Source organism: Salvelinus namaycush, chromosome 19 (genome assembly GCF_016432855.1).
Source record: "Salvelinus namaycush isolate Seneca chromosome 19, SaNama_1.0, whole genome shotgun sequence".
Lineage (NCBI taxonomy): Eukaryota > Metazoa > Chordata > Actinopteri > Salmoniformes > Salmonidae > Salvelinus > Salvelinus namaycush.
This window is the reverse complement of record NC_052325.1, coordinates 31,002,123-31,016,999: the sequence shown is the minus strand read 5'-3', so window position 1 is coordinate 31,016,999 and position 14,877 is coordinate 31,002,123. Positions and strand designations below refer to the sequence as shown.

At 44.7% G+C, this 14,877-nt stretch overlaps 1 protein-coding gene across 1 annotated transcript; it reads left to right on the top strand.

The window, feature by feature from the left end:
- Positions 1 to 598: 598 nt before the first annotated feature.
- On the top strand, positions 599 to 11,182 carry pou2f1b (POU class 2 homeobox 1b). Its single transcript, XM_039014293.1, has 13 exons — positions 599 to 629; positions 1,067 to 1,158; positions 4,189 to 4,371; positions 5,420 to 5,567; positions 5,700 to 5,791; positions 5,876 to 6,052; positions 6,244 to 6,380; positions 6,495 to 6,654; positions 6,975 to 7,169; positions 7,340 to 7,445; positions 7,579 to 7,906; positions 8,144 to 8,232; positions 10,032 to 11,182. Exons 1-13 carry the CDS (start codon positions 599 to 601, stop codon positions 10,304 to 10,306), a joined length of 2,013 nt encoding a protein of 670 aa, XP_038870221.1. The 3' UTR covers positions 10,307 to 11,182.
- Positions 11,183 to 14,877: the final 3,695 nt, after the last annotated feature.

The following is a 14,877-nucleotide window of genomic DNA, read 5'->3' as shown; positions in this document are numbered from 1 at the left end:
TAAAGGGACCTTTTGAAATGTTTGGATCTTTTCATTTTCAATTTGATTGGTAGATTCAAATAAAGTATTTAAAATGTGTGTGCGAGAGCGAGTGTGAGAGAGAGAGCGAGATCGTCAAGGAACAAGTCAAAAGGGGATAAAACATTGTCCTGCTGGGCTTTTATGCATGTAAAGGCATGCTTCAAAGTGTATCCCCAAATTGCCATTGTTGAAGATGTTGATTTCCACTGTATTAAATGGGGCGTTTTCTAATTGTAAAAATTTTACCTGCCGCAATTTTTTTTACCCGGTTTTGTATGGAAAAAATACACTGCATGTAGGCTAGAGGTAGTTGTGGGGGTGCAGCCCATTAGAAAATATTATTATCAGGCTCTGTTGGAAGGAGTGGGAGTTGTCTAGTGTTATTGTATTAAGTACGACATCAGATATTTATAAGATGTGGGCTCTAGGCGCTGTTTTGGGATGGGATGGTGGGGCGTGACGTTTAGAGGGTCAATGACAGTTGAGTGAAAGTCTCTCTCTGTCTGTCTGTCTGTTTGTCTGTCTGCCTCTTTCAGATTCTAGAATGAGTAATCCATCAGAAACTAGTAAATGTGCTATGGAGAGTCAGAGTGGGGACGGAAACACAGGTGAGTTACCTGCTGTGACCTGCTACTGCATTGCTCTGGCTGCCCGTACCTGGAGTGCGTTCAGGAGGCACAAACGGTTTCAAATAGTCACAAACGGACAGCGAAAATGTCCTTGGTTATTAGACTCTTAAGTTCAGGTAATGGTCTTCTGTTTAAAAACCTGTGGTCCTGTTTGGTGCCCTCTGAACACCCTTCGGGTCTGCACTCTGCTCACTTCTATGTCCTACAGAGTGTGTGTTTTTGTAGTGTTGATTAAGAAACCTAATAGAGAGAGAGGTTCAGTGAAAGTTAATTGGGTTGTTGTGCTGTTGCTGTAATTAGAGGCTACTGTGTGCGTATTATGTTCACACGTGTCGATTTGTGTGTGCGTATGTGAAAGTGTGTGTGTGTATGTGAGAGTTTTTTTTCTGATGACTTAATTGCTTTTCTGTTCTCAGGAGTCCAAACGAATGGACTGGACTTTCAGAGGCAGACGGTGCAGGCCACAAACGCAATCACCAATGCACACGCACAAGCTCTGCTCCAACAGGTAACTCACTCACTCACTCAGACCAAAACACACACATGTTTGCTGCTTTTACCAGAGAGTGTGTGCCTGTGTGTGTGTCTGTGTGATCTGAGTATATGTGGGTGTATTTTTTGCAGGTGCCCAGGCTGGCAGAAATGTAGTTGAAATGAGGAGAGGGGACAGAGACATGCCAACAGAACAGAGCCACACACACACTAGAGCCAGGCGATATGGACAAAAAAATCCATATCGTGATAAATGTAACCATTTTACTCGATAACAGTAAATATGACACATTTATTTTTATTACTTTACATTAGCGGCAGGGCACTATAATTTTGTATTTTCAGTGCGAAGTAAGAAAACTGAGATGGTAGCCATGATTCAAAAAGTCAGCTATTTGATCTAACATATCCAGGGAATGCATGGTTGATATGTTGATGTGCGACCTGTCAAATAGGATCCAGAAGGATCAGATTTATTTTTGGTTCTTCAGAGAATTTGCCGACATCTTTGTGCATATTGGACTATAAACTGTATTATTCACAACCTGAGGAAGTGGGAATTCAAAACACTTGGCTGGATTACTTACTCTAAATATGATATTGTTGCTATATAGCCATGTAGGCTAATTGATTAAGCTATCAGTAAATGTAGGCTAATGTCCTACAAAAACCTTCCAGGACTAGGTCTAGGCTAATTTATATAAATGGCACACTCTGCTTTGCGCACCATACTAACTACAGTCTACTCTGGTTGTAAAGTTGTGCCATGAATTCAAGAGGTGAGAAATACATGATATACTCCCAGAAAGCTGTGACTCTCCTCCATAACTAGAACAATAGTAGTTGCTTTGAAAACTGTCATATGCTTGTGCTTCACAGTAGGATGAGGGAGTGAGAGTGGCTCGCTCACACAGAATCCGACAGTGAAATGGGGACAGGCAGATACTTTCATAGCAGGAATCAACATAATGTATAGGCTATTACTGTTGACCAAATATTGGTTTTACAACAATCTACAGGAATGTCGTGTAGCAAAATCACAGAAAATTACCGTCGTAGGTAAAATGCTTCGGTAAGAGGAAGGCAATATCCGTCATTTTCGGTTTACCATCCCAGCTCTAACACACACAAACCACCCACACCCACACACACACACACACACACACACACACACACACACACACACACACACACACACACACACACACACACACACACACACACACACACACACACACACACACACACACAGTACATTTAAATGAGCCAGGCTCTCTCGGTATCGCCTGGCAACAAGGCAGATTAATCAACCCTGTATGCTAATTAGCTGCTCTGCGGTTGCTCGGAAACAGATGGCAAAGAATATGCAAATCTCTGCAGAATTTACATGCACTGCATAACAGTTTTTTAAATTAACTTCTCTACTCACCCCTCCCTCCTTCCTCTCTGTTCTCTGTGGTCTGCAGTACATTCCTCTCCTACTTTTCTCATGTAGATCATTTTCTATTTAGAGAATACCTTCAGTGTGCTACCTATTATTGAAACCCTGTTTATGTGGCAGTGTGTGTGGGAGTGTGTTTTGTCTTGGTGTGTATATGTTTTTCCTCTTCTTCTACACTCCAATGTTGAACAGTAAAAATATGGATCTTGCTCCTTATCTCTAGTCAAGACTCTGACAGGTATAGTTGCAAGAATTAGGGCATCTGAATACAATAAGTATCAGTCAACATCATTATTCAAAAACAGATCGACATAGTGTACAGATGACTCGTGATAAATGCAACGGCTTGAGGATGAACTTAACAGGAACATGTCGTTATCAGGAGCAATGTAAAATAATGCAGTTGAACTGGGACTGGAAAACTGTATTGCACTCATAGAGTTTACAGTTATCAGGAGTCGCCTGTGTCTATATGACATGTATCTGGAAAGGTTATTCTATATAAGGTTATCCTATGTACTCTGCTCCTAGTCCAAGTCTGAAGACTCGGGTGCAATTCCGACCTCCGTCCAGCAGGGGATGCTGCCTCAGGCCCAGCTCATGCTGGCTGGGGGACAGATAGCTGGAGTAAGTGTCATGCTGTCTGCCTGCCTGCCTGTCGGTTCATCTGTCTGTAATGTGCTGGATCTCTATGGCTTCCTCATCTCCTCTTCCTCATCTGCACTGATCTGAAAGAACAGCAAATGCACAGGAGGTATCGTCGGTATAATGGTTTCACTGTTCTCAGATCAGTGCATATGAATGGAAGGAGACTATTTGAGAGTATTGACATACACCCAGAGAGAGGGTGGGGTTATGTCCAAATACTATTTTCCTTGTTTCCTCTCCTTAGTGACCAGTGATTCGATATAAAGATTGAATGGGAATTGATCTACCTACCTTATTCATTCTACCAATTCCTGCTATGATCAGTGTTGGTGGGAGGAACTGAGAGAAGAGTATTGGGACGTAGCCTGTGTGTGCTTGTGCACATGTGCAATCATGCCAACCCCACGACACACATCACTCTGGTACCATCTTTTGGTTTGTGTGTGAGCGACCGGGAGCCCAGCCGTCATACTCATCCATGATCATTCTGTCGCTGTCGCATGGCCAGCATGCCCTCACATGTGATAGAGTCATGTGACCTAAATATCAGACAGCCAGTGGCTGCGATGAGAAACCTCCCCAAACACCAACATCATCTCCTGTCCAAATGCATGAGTCCTCTCCTCTCTCCGTCTGTTGGGCCCTAAGGCACTCAGCCACTGCATCACATGTACTGCTAGTTTTGTAGTCCTTTGCAACTTGAAAGACCTTTGACATTTTGAAATGAATGGTAAGGGGCATTTGTCTTGACATACTATTGTTTCTCTTCCAACCGCTCACTCCATTTACATTATTCTCCCTCTTTATCTCTGCCCCCCCTGTACCTTTCTCTCTGCCCTCTCCACAATATCTGTCATCTCTGCCTTTCTATCTCCCTCTTTCTCTCTGCCCCCCCTCTCTGTCTCCCCGTCTCTTTCGCCCCCCCACCCCACCCCTCCTCTCGCTTTCCCTCTCTAGTTGACCCTGTCTCCAGTGCAGCAGCAGATGTTTTTGCAGCAGGCCCAGGCCCAGCTCTTGGCAGCAGCCATGCAGCAGCAATCAGCCAGCCAGCAGAGCAGCACCACGGGGGCCAGCATCTCTGCCTCCGCAGCCACCCCCATCACACAGCTGCCCCTGTCCCAGCCCGTCCAGATCACCTCTGTAAGAGAGACACACACACACACACAAATACATGAGAATGTGTATAGGCGCACACACACATGGACACGCGCACGCACGCACGCACGCACGCACACACACACACACACACACACACCCCATCACTAGGGCTAGACGGAATCTGCAGGGGGCAGAGTATCCTGCTACCTATTCTAGAAGGGGGTGTAAAATAAAATCCTGAAGTCAAACCCAATACTGCCTCAAAACATATAACAGCCACAGTGTCATCAATTGAATATGCAGGAAACACAGAGCTGTAATGTTCACATCATTCCCCCTCAGATTCCCTCTGTCTCTACTCATCTCCCAGGCCAGCTAAGCCAGCTGGGATACCCGTATGAGATGGCGACCTTCAGCAGTTACCTACCTGTAGTACACCTTTATATCACTGTTATATGAATGACTGGACCTGTATAATCTACCTAGAGGTACTCATGTATATCACTGTTATATGAATGACTGGACCTGTATAATCTACCTAGAGGTACTCATGTATAACACTGTTATATGAATGACTGGACCTGTATAATCTACCTAGTAGTACTCATGTATAACACTGTTATATGAATGACTGGACCTGTATAATCTACCTAGAGGTACTCATGTATAACACTGCTATATGAATGACTGGACCTGTATAATCTACCTAGTAGTACTCATGTATAACACTGCTATATGAATGATTATAAGTATGCTGTTACCTGTAGTACGTTGTAACCTTTTCTCCCCGTGGAAGCTTAATGAAAACTTTCCTCTGTTGATCTCTGTTGTATGAATGAGTGTATCTGTAGAATGAAGGTAGAATAAAGGCCAGCAGCTACGCTATCACCTCTAGTAGACCTGTACCCCCCTTGCCTGTAGCACTGTACTTATAAATACTGGTTTCCCTGTAGTTACGAGGGTTCCTCACTCCCTGTATGTGTGTGTGAGATGACCAACAGCAGCATGAGTGGTGTGTGACTATACGTGTCTGTGTCTGTAGTAATGTGTGCTTCTTTCTCCCGGTGGGTGTGTGCGTGAGGACTTTCAGCAGTTACAGCAGCTGCAGCAGCAGAACCTAACCATGCCCCAGTTTGTCCTGGTTCAACCTGGCCACCACATCGCCACCCAGCTGCAACCTGGCCAATTCATCATCTCACAGACGCCGCAGGGCCAGCAGAATATGTACACAGCGCAGAGTATGTACTACACACACTCACACACACACACATGGACACACACACACACATGGACAAACATACACACTCGCCCTTCCTCGCTCTCACCCTCCTTTCGTACCTCTTAAATGTTCTCCATAATTCTCTCAACAGGTTTCCTGCAAGCCCAGAATCTTCTAACTCAACTACCTCAAAGCCAAGCCAACCTCCTGCAGACTCAGCCAAGCATCAACCTTGCCTCACAGGTCAGACACTACAACTACATTTATCACTACCATGTTTAGTTTGTCATTTCCTTTCAGCCCTAACCCCATACTTCCGTCCTGTAGCCAGCGACTCCGTCCCACACGATAGCAGCCACGCCCATCCAGCCCCTGTCCCACAGTCAGCAGACCCCACCCAAACGCCTGGACACACCCAGTCTGGAGGAGCCCAGCGACCTGGAGGAGCTGGAACAGTTCGCTAAGACTTTCAAACAGAGACGCATCAAACTGGGCTTCACACAGGTGTGTGTGTGTGTGTGGTTGGGGTTGTGAGGGAGCTGTATGAAGGCGTGTGTACGTGTGTACATTTTGTGTGTGTTGTTGGGGGTGTTAGCGAGCTGCAGGAAGGTGTGTGTGTGTATGCTTGCATGAGTGTGCATACGTGTGTTTGTGTTAACAGCAGAGCTCTCCCTAACACTTTCTGTCTCCCCCAGGGGGATGTTGGCCTGGCAATGGGCAAGCTGTATGGTAACGACTTCAGCCAGACCACCATCTCCCGCTTTGAGGCCTTGAACCTCAGCTTTAAGAACATGTGCAAGCTGAAGCCACTTCTGGAGAAGTGGCTCAACGATGCAGGTATGTCTCTGAGCTGACCGACAGCTGTGTGTGTTTGTACTCTATTGTGTACCGTATTATGCACTGCAGAGTACCTGGTCTTTACCCCCGTCCCTGTCCCTTGTCGCGGTGCTGTTTGTGCAGAGAATCTGTCGTCTGACCTGGCCCTGTCCAGCCCTTGCGGCCTGGGCTCCCCCGGTCTGGGCATGGAGGGGCTCAACCGCCGACGCAAGAAGAGGACCAGCATCGAGACCAACATCCGCGTGGCCTTAGAAAAGAGCTTTCTGGAGGTGAGCGAAATGTTACAGTCTAGATTAGCGCTCACTTGTCTTCACTAATTTACCTCATCAACCTATTTTAGCACTTAAACCATTAGGAAGGGAATCAAATTAAATGGAAAAGACTTCATTCAGAGTGTCTGGTAAACTGCCCTACTGAAAGTAACTGCCCCATACTGAAAGGAACTGCCCCATACTGAAAGGAACTGCCCCATACTGAAAGTAACTGCCCCATACTGAAAGGAACTGCCCCATACTGAAAGGAACTGCCCCATACTGAGAGTAACTGCCCCATACTGAAAGGGAATACCTGGTCTTTTGCCCTCTTCAAGCAGAACCAAAAACCTACCTCTGAGGAGATCACCATAATTGCTGACCAGCTCAACATGGAGAAGGAGGTGATCCGGGTGTGGTTCTGTAACCGTCGGCAAAAAGAGAAGCGGATCAACCCCCCCAGCAGCGGACACAGCATCACAGGGACAGGCAGCACCCCCATCAAAACCATCTTCACCCCCACTAGCCCCTTGGTACTGACAAAACACACTGGCATGTACATGTACCACACACACTTGCACTTGCATGCATGGACACACACACACATACACAGTGTAAGCATGCACTACACACACACACACAAATAAAGTGTATTTTTTTCTATTCCATGTTCAAGTCTTTTTCTTCTCCTTCCCTGGTGCAGGTGGCCAGTACGGCGAGCCTTGTGACCAGTAACACACCAACCACACTCACTTTAAACCCAGTGATGCCTCTCACCAGCACCAGCGTCTCCGGCCTGACCTTGACAGGTACACGGGGAAAGGGGAGGGACAGGATCATATTTGAAGAAAGAAATCTCAAATTAGGATTCAGGCATAATTCCCTTCCCGTATCCCACCTTGTACTTAAACACTAAACACCACCCTACGGGTTCCGTCTCAGGCACGACGATCGGAGCGACCACAAACACGGCATCTGTCATCTCTACGGCACCCATGGTTACCGCGGTGACCAGCTCCACCTCGCTAAGCCCCTCCCCCATGGCCCTCCAGGCCACGGCGGCGGAGACGGGTGGAACGCAGGAGCACATGGTGGTCACGCAGGCGCCATCGTCCCTAGCAACCAATCTGGGGACAGGTCAGGTGATGGTGGCTGGACCGGGGCTGTCAGCGGCCCTGCAAGGCGCTGCCCAGTTACCCACCAGTTCTAGTTACGCCGCCATGGCTGGGCTTAACCCAGGATTGATGGCATCCTCGCAGTTCACTCCTGGGTGAGTAGTACGGGAAAGGGTTTCAGAGCAGGATCACAACACATGTCAAACTACATGAAGATATTTCCAGTGCCCATGTATATCTAAAATATGATATAAGCCATTTTGAATAGTCATAGTAGTAATAGTTGCAGTTGAACGCTCATTGCTATGATCATCACAATCTCAGGGATCTCTACTGGAATCACTGTGTCTCTGTCTGTCTGACTATACTTGTCTCTGTGTCTCTGTGTGTAGGGGGGCCTTGCTGAGCTTAGCTCCGGGTGGGCTTGGAGGGGCTATAAACCCCGCCATGTTGAGCAACAGCACCCTGGCCACCATCCAAGGTCTATGGAGCGGCAAGTACACCTGTTTAATTACTCTGCATCTCACACATATGCAGTGTCTTCAGAAAGTATTCACACCCCTTGACTTTTTCAAATTTTTTGTTACAATTTTTTTTGTTAAAATGAATTGAATTTTTTGCCATCGATCTATACAAAATACTCTGTCAAAGTGGAAGATTTTTTTTAAATATATACATTTTTAAATGGAAAATAGAACACTAGTATATTGTGATTATATAAGTATTCAACCCCCGGAGCCAATACATGTTAGAATCACCTTTGGCAGCAATTACAGCTGTGAGTCTTTCTGGGTAAATCTCTAAGAGCTTTGCACACCTGGATTATACAATATTTTCCCATTATTCTTTAAACAATTTGTCAAGCTCTGTCAAGTTGGTTATTGATCATTTCTAGAAAGTCATTTTCAAGTCTTGCAACAGATTTGAAAGCTGACTTAAGTTAACTGTAGCTAGGCCACTCAGGAACATTCAATGTCGTCTTGGTAAGCTCCAAACTCCAATGTATATTTGGCCTTGAGTTTTTAGTTGTTCTCCTGCTGAAAGGTGAATTTGTCTGTTAGGAGCAGACTAAACAACATTTTCCTCTAGGATTTTGTCTGTGCTTAGCTCTATTCCATTTATTTTTATCCTAAAAAACTTCCTTGCCGATGACAAGCATACCCATAACATGATACTATAAGGGCACAAGGCGAGACCCAGATGCAGACACGGGAGGCAGATGGTTTGAGTCTGATATTTATTACATCCAAAAGGGGTAGGCAAGAGAATGGTCGTAGACAGGCAAAAGTTCAAAACCAGATCAGAGTCCAGGAGGTACAGTGTGGCAGGCAGGTTCGAGGTCAGGGCAGGCAGAATGGTCAGGCAGGCAGGTACAGAGTCCAGAAAACAGGCAAGGGTCAAAACTGGGAGGACTAGTAAAATAGAATAGAAAAGGCAGGAGCATGGGAAAAAACACACTGGTTGACTTGGAACATACAAGACGAACGGGCACAGAGAGACAGGAAACACAGTGATATAAACACCAGGGATAACAAGCGACACCTGGAGGGGTTGGAGACTATAACAAGGACAGGTGAAACTGATCAGGGTGTGACAGATACAGCTACCACCATTCTTGGATTTGCCCCAAACAAAACGCTTTGTATTCAGGACAAAAAAGGTTCATTTCTTTGCCACATTTTTGGCAGTATTACTTTAGTGCCTTACTGCAAACAGGATGCATTTTTTGAATATTTTTATTCTGTACAGGCTTCCTTGTGGTTGAATCTGCTTGAAATTCACTGCTCGACTGAGGGACCTTCCAGATAATTGTATGTGTGGGGTACAGAGATGGGGTAGTCATTTAAAAATCCTGTTAAACACTATTATTGCACACGGAGTCCATGCAACTTATGTGACTTGTTAAGCACATTTTTACTCCTGAACTTATTTAGGCTTTACACTACTTTTCTCATTGCTCGGTACCTTACACCAGCGGTTCCCAACCTATTCCGTAAAAAATGAGAACCACAGGTTGAAAACCACTGCCTTACATTTATATACCTGTATAACTAGTCTATACTTGACACTAGTGCACCTGTCTTCTTTGTCTTCACCACACGTTGGTCTTGTCACTGACATCGTTGTGTCTGAGACGTAATCAGAACTCTTCACAGCTCCGGCGGATAGCTAGCTACACTACCCATCCCCATCAATCCACAGTTACTGTAACTCTCCTCCAACTGATGATGTCTAAATAGCTGAGTAACCCCCTCTGTCCCTCCTTTCCTCCCCCTGTAGCTCTGGCATCGGGTGGCACTCTCCCCATCACCTCGCTGGACGGGAGTGGTAACCTGCTGTTCGCTAACACCTCGGCCGGCAGCACTCCCAACCTGGTGCAACCCCTTTTCCTGAACCCCCAGAACCTGTCCCTGCTCACCAGCAACCCCGTCAGCCTGGTGTCGGCCGGAGCCGCCGGGGGAGGGGCCCTGCAGGTCACAGCCAACCACCAGGTCACCACGGCGACCGTCCCAGTGCCCGCCTCCACCATCACCACTGCCTCCAAGGCCCAGTGAAGCTGAAGGCTCAAATCGCCTCGAATGACACCCTATGCTCTATTTAGTGCACTACTTTTGGTTAAATGTTGCGTACGATATGGATGGCTTTGGCCATAGTAAGACACTACATGGGGAATAGGGCTGTTGTTTAAGATTTGCCCTTAGGCTACTTGCTCAATCCACTTCTTCATCCTCTTCCTCCTTGTCCTTCTGCCTGTCATCTATCATTATTTAATCATTTTGCTGCCACCAAAAAGAAACCCTCTGTGAAGAGGGTTGGAATTTATAATTTACGTTTTTATTTCATTCTTCATTCTCTCTTTTCCCTTGTACTCCAAAAACGATGTGCGTCTCCCTGGATGTTTTTGTCGGTGTACGCAGCGGGTCACACAGGAGCACTGGGGCGGCCATTTTCTGAGACGGGATCATCTTGAACTCTATGGTCTGTGCTCCTTGTGACCCCTGAGGGACCACCTAGCTTTCCCTCTTTCCTCTCTGTCACCTTTTTCAAAAGTATATATCTTCCTCTTCCCTGTTCAGAACATCTTCTGAAATACTTCTAACCAAAAATTAGATTTAACTTTTTTGACGTTTTTTTCTTTTAACAAAAATGATTTACTACTAAAGTTCACAATCTACATCATCACTAAAAGGGGAGGTTTGCGTGTTTCCCTGTCTATAGTTTGAATTTATTTTGTGTCAGGCTCTGTTGGACAGGCCTCAGCACAAATCATATCAAAGTTATATTTTAGAGGCGCTTAGTTTGTTTTCTTTTGTTTTAGTGTGTGTGAGTGGACATTTTCAGAACTTTGTACTTCTAACATTAATTTAAGCTTTAACTCCGATATACAGGACCAGTCAAAAGTTTGGACACACCTACTCATTCAAGGGTTTTTCTTTATTTCTACTATTTTCTACATTGTAGAATAATAGTGAAGACATCAGAACTATGAAATAACACATATGGAATCATGTAGTAACCAAAAACGTGTTAAACAAATCAAAATACATTTTATATTTTATATTCTTCAAAGTAGCCACCCTTTGCATCACAACCGGCCGTGATTGGGAGTCCCATAGGGCGGCGCACAATTGGCCCAGCGTCGTCCGGGTTTGGCCGTCATTGTAAATAAGAATTTGTTCTTAACTGACTTGCCTAGTTAAATAAAGGTTAAATACATTTTTTTTTAAATTGCCTTGATGACAGCTTTACACACTGTTGGCATTCTCTCAACCAGCTTCACCTGGAATGCTTTTCCAACAGTCTTGAAGGAGTTCCCACATATGCTGAGTACTTGTTAGCTGCTTTTCCTTCACTCTGCGGTCCAACTCATCCCAAACCATCTCAATTGGGTTAAGGTCGGGTGACTGTGGGGGCCAGGTCATCTGATGCAGCACTCCATCACTCTCCTTCTTGGTCAAATAGCCCTTACACAGCTTGGAGGTGTGTTTGGGGCCATTGTCTTGTTGAAAAACAAATGATAGTCCCACTAAGCACAAACCATATGGGATGGTGTATCGCTGCAGAATGCTGTTGTAGCCATGCTTGTTAAGTGTGCTTTGAATTCTAAATAAATCACTGACAGTGTCACCAGCAAAGCACCCCCACAACATCACACCTCCTCCATGCTTCACGGTGGTAACCACCAATGCGAAGATCATCCGTTCACCTACTCTGCGTCTCACAAAGACACGGTGGTTGGAAACCAAAATCTCAAATGTGGACTCATCTGACCAAAGGACAGATTTCCACTGTTCATTGCTCGTGTTTCTTGGCCCAAGCAAGTCTCTTCTTTGTATTGGTGTCCTTTAGTAGTGGTTTCTAATGCAACAGTTCGACTATGAAGGCCTGATTCACACAGTCTCCTCTGAACAGTTGATGTTGATATGTGTCTGTTACTTGAACTCTATGAAGCATTTATTTGGGCTGCAATCTGAGGTGCAGTTAATTGCTGATTTCTGAGGCTGGTAACTCTAATGAACTTATCCTCTGCAGTAGAGGTAACTCTGGGTCTTCCTTTCCTGTGGCGGTCCTCATGAGAGCCAGTTTCATCAAAGTGCTTTATGGTTTTTGCGACTGCACTTGAGAAACTTTCAAAGTTCTTGAAATGTTCCGCATTGACTGACCTTCATGTCTTAAAGTAATGATGGGCTGTCGTTTCTCTTTGCTTATTTGAGCTGTTCTTGCCATAATATGGACTTGGTCTTTTACCAAATAGGTCTATCTTCTGTATACCACCCCTACCTTGTCACAACACAACTGATAAGAAGGAAAGAAATTCCACAAATTAACTTTTAACAAGGCACACCTGTTAATTGAAATTCATTCCAGGTGACTACATCATGATGCTGGTTGAGAGAATGCCAAGAGTGTGCAAAGCTGTCATCAAGGCAAAGGGTGGCTACTTTGAAGAATCTCAAATATAAAATACATTTTGATTTGTTTAATACTTTTTTGGTTACTACATGATTCCACATGTGTTATTTCATAGTTTTGATGTCTTCACTATTATTCTACAATGTAGAAAATAGTAGAAAATGAAGAAACCCCTGGAATGAGTAGGTGTGTCCAAAGTTTGACTGGTACTGTAAATCAATTTCTAATCGTGGTTATAAGGCTTTAAAACCGAGTAATAATAAATGGCCGATATAACGGTTATCGTTGCTTTAAGGAGCGGGGTTGACCATTTGTTCTCTCTCCGGTCCTCTGTCTGGTAACACTGAGTTTGTTTATATAAAAAAATATATTTTGCCTGCCACAATTTTGTACATCGTAGTCTAGGTGCGGACCGTAGACACTGATATGAAATTACTGAAATGATAACGCTTAGAGCTTTAACTGGTTTGGGGGCAGGGGGTTAGCTGTATGATCCATGGAGTTCTATGCCTGAGTGTTCTCTGACTGCTATGTCGGTTGGTGTCTATGGTTTTCATGCCAACTGGATGGAGTTGGTGTGAGGTAGATGGGGTCGTTGTCTGTTTTTGCTCTGATAGATTTTTTAATGCCGCTTTATTTACTTGTGCACAGTATCTGTACCAAAAAAAACTGGATTTATGAACTGCAGTCTGCCTGTTTTAGAGAAGTTAAACATTCTGTACCAACATTCTGTCCTTTATTTCTGCTGTCTTTTGACTGGCTTACTTCAAGTTGTACCAAAAATATTTGTTGCTGTGTATTGTCAGTGTAGCTTAGCCTAGTCCAATATTTGAGTACAAGCTCTCCATCTAGACAACAGGAGATAAAAATGCAATATTTTGATGATCACTTTCCAAAGACAAACTTATTTTTTAATTTGACTAAGGCTCTCCCTGCTCAGCTTTAAAGTGGCAGCGCAAATATCCAAATAGAAAGGGATGGGAAGAAGGGAGGTCAGGAGTATTGTCGCCCTGTATAAAGTTAATATATTTGAGTGGTGTTTAGGTTTGAATGGTAGTGGTTATATGATATCAGTGGGTGCTTGCCCTCAATACTCTTTCCTGTTTCTCTACGTTTCCCCCAATGATGATATGGCGGACTGTGTTGTGATCCTTTCTAGACTGGCGTATCTGCTTTGGCAGCAGTTTGGGCTGTAGTCAGGCATTCAGTAGTCGGGTAGGGGCTGTCCGTTTTAGTTTTTCTACCAATCCTCAGCCATGAAATAAAAAGCTTGAACCAAAGTTGTTTTCTCACTAGCTGCTGTGCCTGTGTGCTCGCGCAAGTTGCTGTTCACACGATCACTATCCTACACATTACTACTGACAAGTTTTCTTCTCTTATACCCGCCTATTTGAATCCTTTTGGCATCCCCCACCTCTAACCCACTTCTAAGGAACAAGGACCTGCACTTTTTCTTCTAGCTTTCTAACCACATCCTGTTAGCAGCTCTCAGGTCACGTGGTTGAAGCCCTCTCTCCTTCCTCTCATCGCCCAACTAACTTTACTATGGGGGCTCATCCACTGTCAGCACCAGTAAAGATGTTTCGGACCTGCCAAGATCCCTGACCTGTACCCAAGCAACATAGCCCCTGTGCCGCCCTTATCGAGCTGCCCCTTTCGTAAACAACAACCCCACACAACAGTAGTGTTCTTCTATCGGCCCTAACGTAACCAGATTAATGACTGCATAGTTTGAAAACGCAGAGACATCTCTCTACGCTAATACATTTTTATGTGCTCCTTTTCTAATCGTGAATTACTTTGACTGAATACCTCAGCATCACTTAAACATTAGGTTCACTTTATGAAATCTCACACCCGTAGAATATTGTAGAATGTACAAGTCAGTGGAGGCTGGTGGGAGGAGCTATAGGAGGATGGGTTCATTGTAATGTCTGGAATGGAATCAATGGAACGGTATCAAACATATAAAAAAAATATGGAAACGGCGTGTTTGACTCCGTTCCATCGAATCCATTCCAGCCATTACAATGAGGCCGTCCCCCTATAGCTCCTCCCACCAGCCTCCACTGGTACAAGTACTGAATGGCTTTGCCATTTAAAAATAAACTAAAGAGTAATTGTTGTCTAAAACTAGGACAAACTACTACTGCTATTTTCTAGTACTACTACTTATGGGGTATTTCCAGGTTTGAACAGTTTGACATTATTT

Excerpts from the sequence above, each read along its gene's own strand:
- pou2f1b (XM_039014293.1), top strand. The coding sequence starts at position 599 with ATGGAGAGTCAGAGTGGGGACGGAAACACAG. Across the intron at positions 6,053-6,243 it reads TCAAACTGGGCTTCACACAG|GGGGATGTTGGCCTGGCAAT; the intron begins GTGTGTGTGTGT and ends TGTCTCCCCCAG. Across the intron at positions 7,170-7,339 it reads TCACCCCCACTAGCCCCTTG|GTGGCCAGTACGGCGAGCCT; the intron begins GTACTGACAAAA and ends TCCCTGGTGCAG.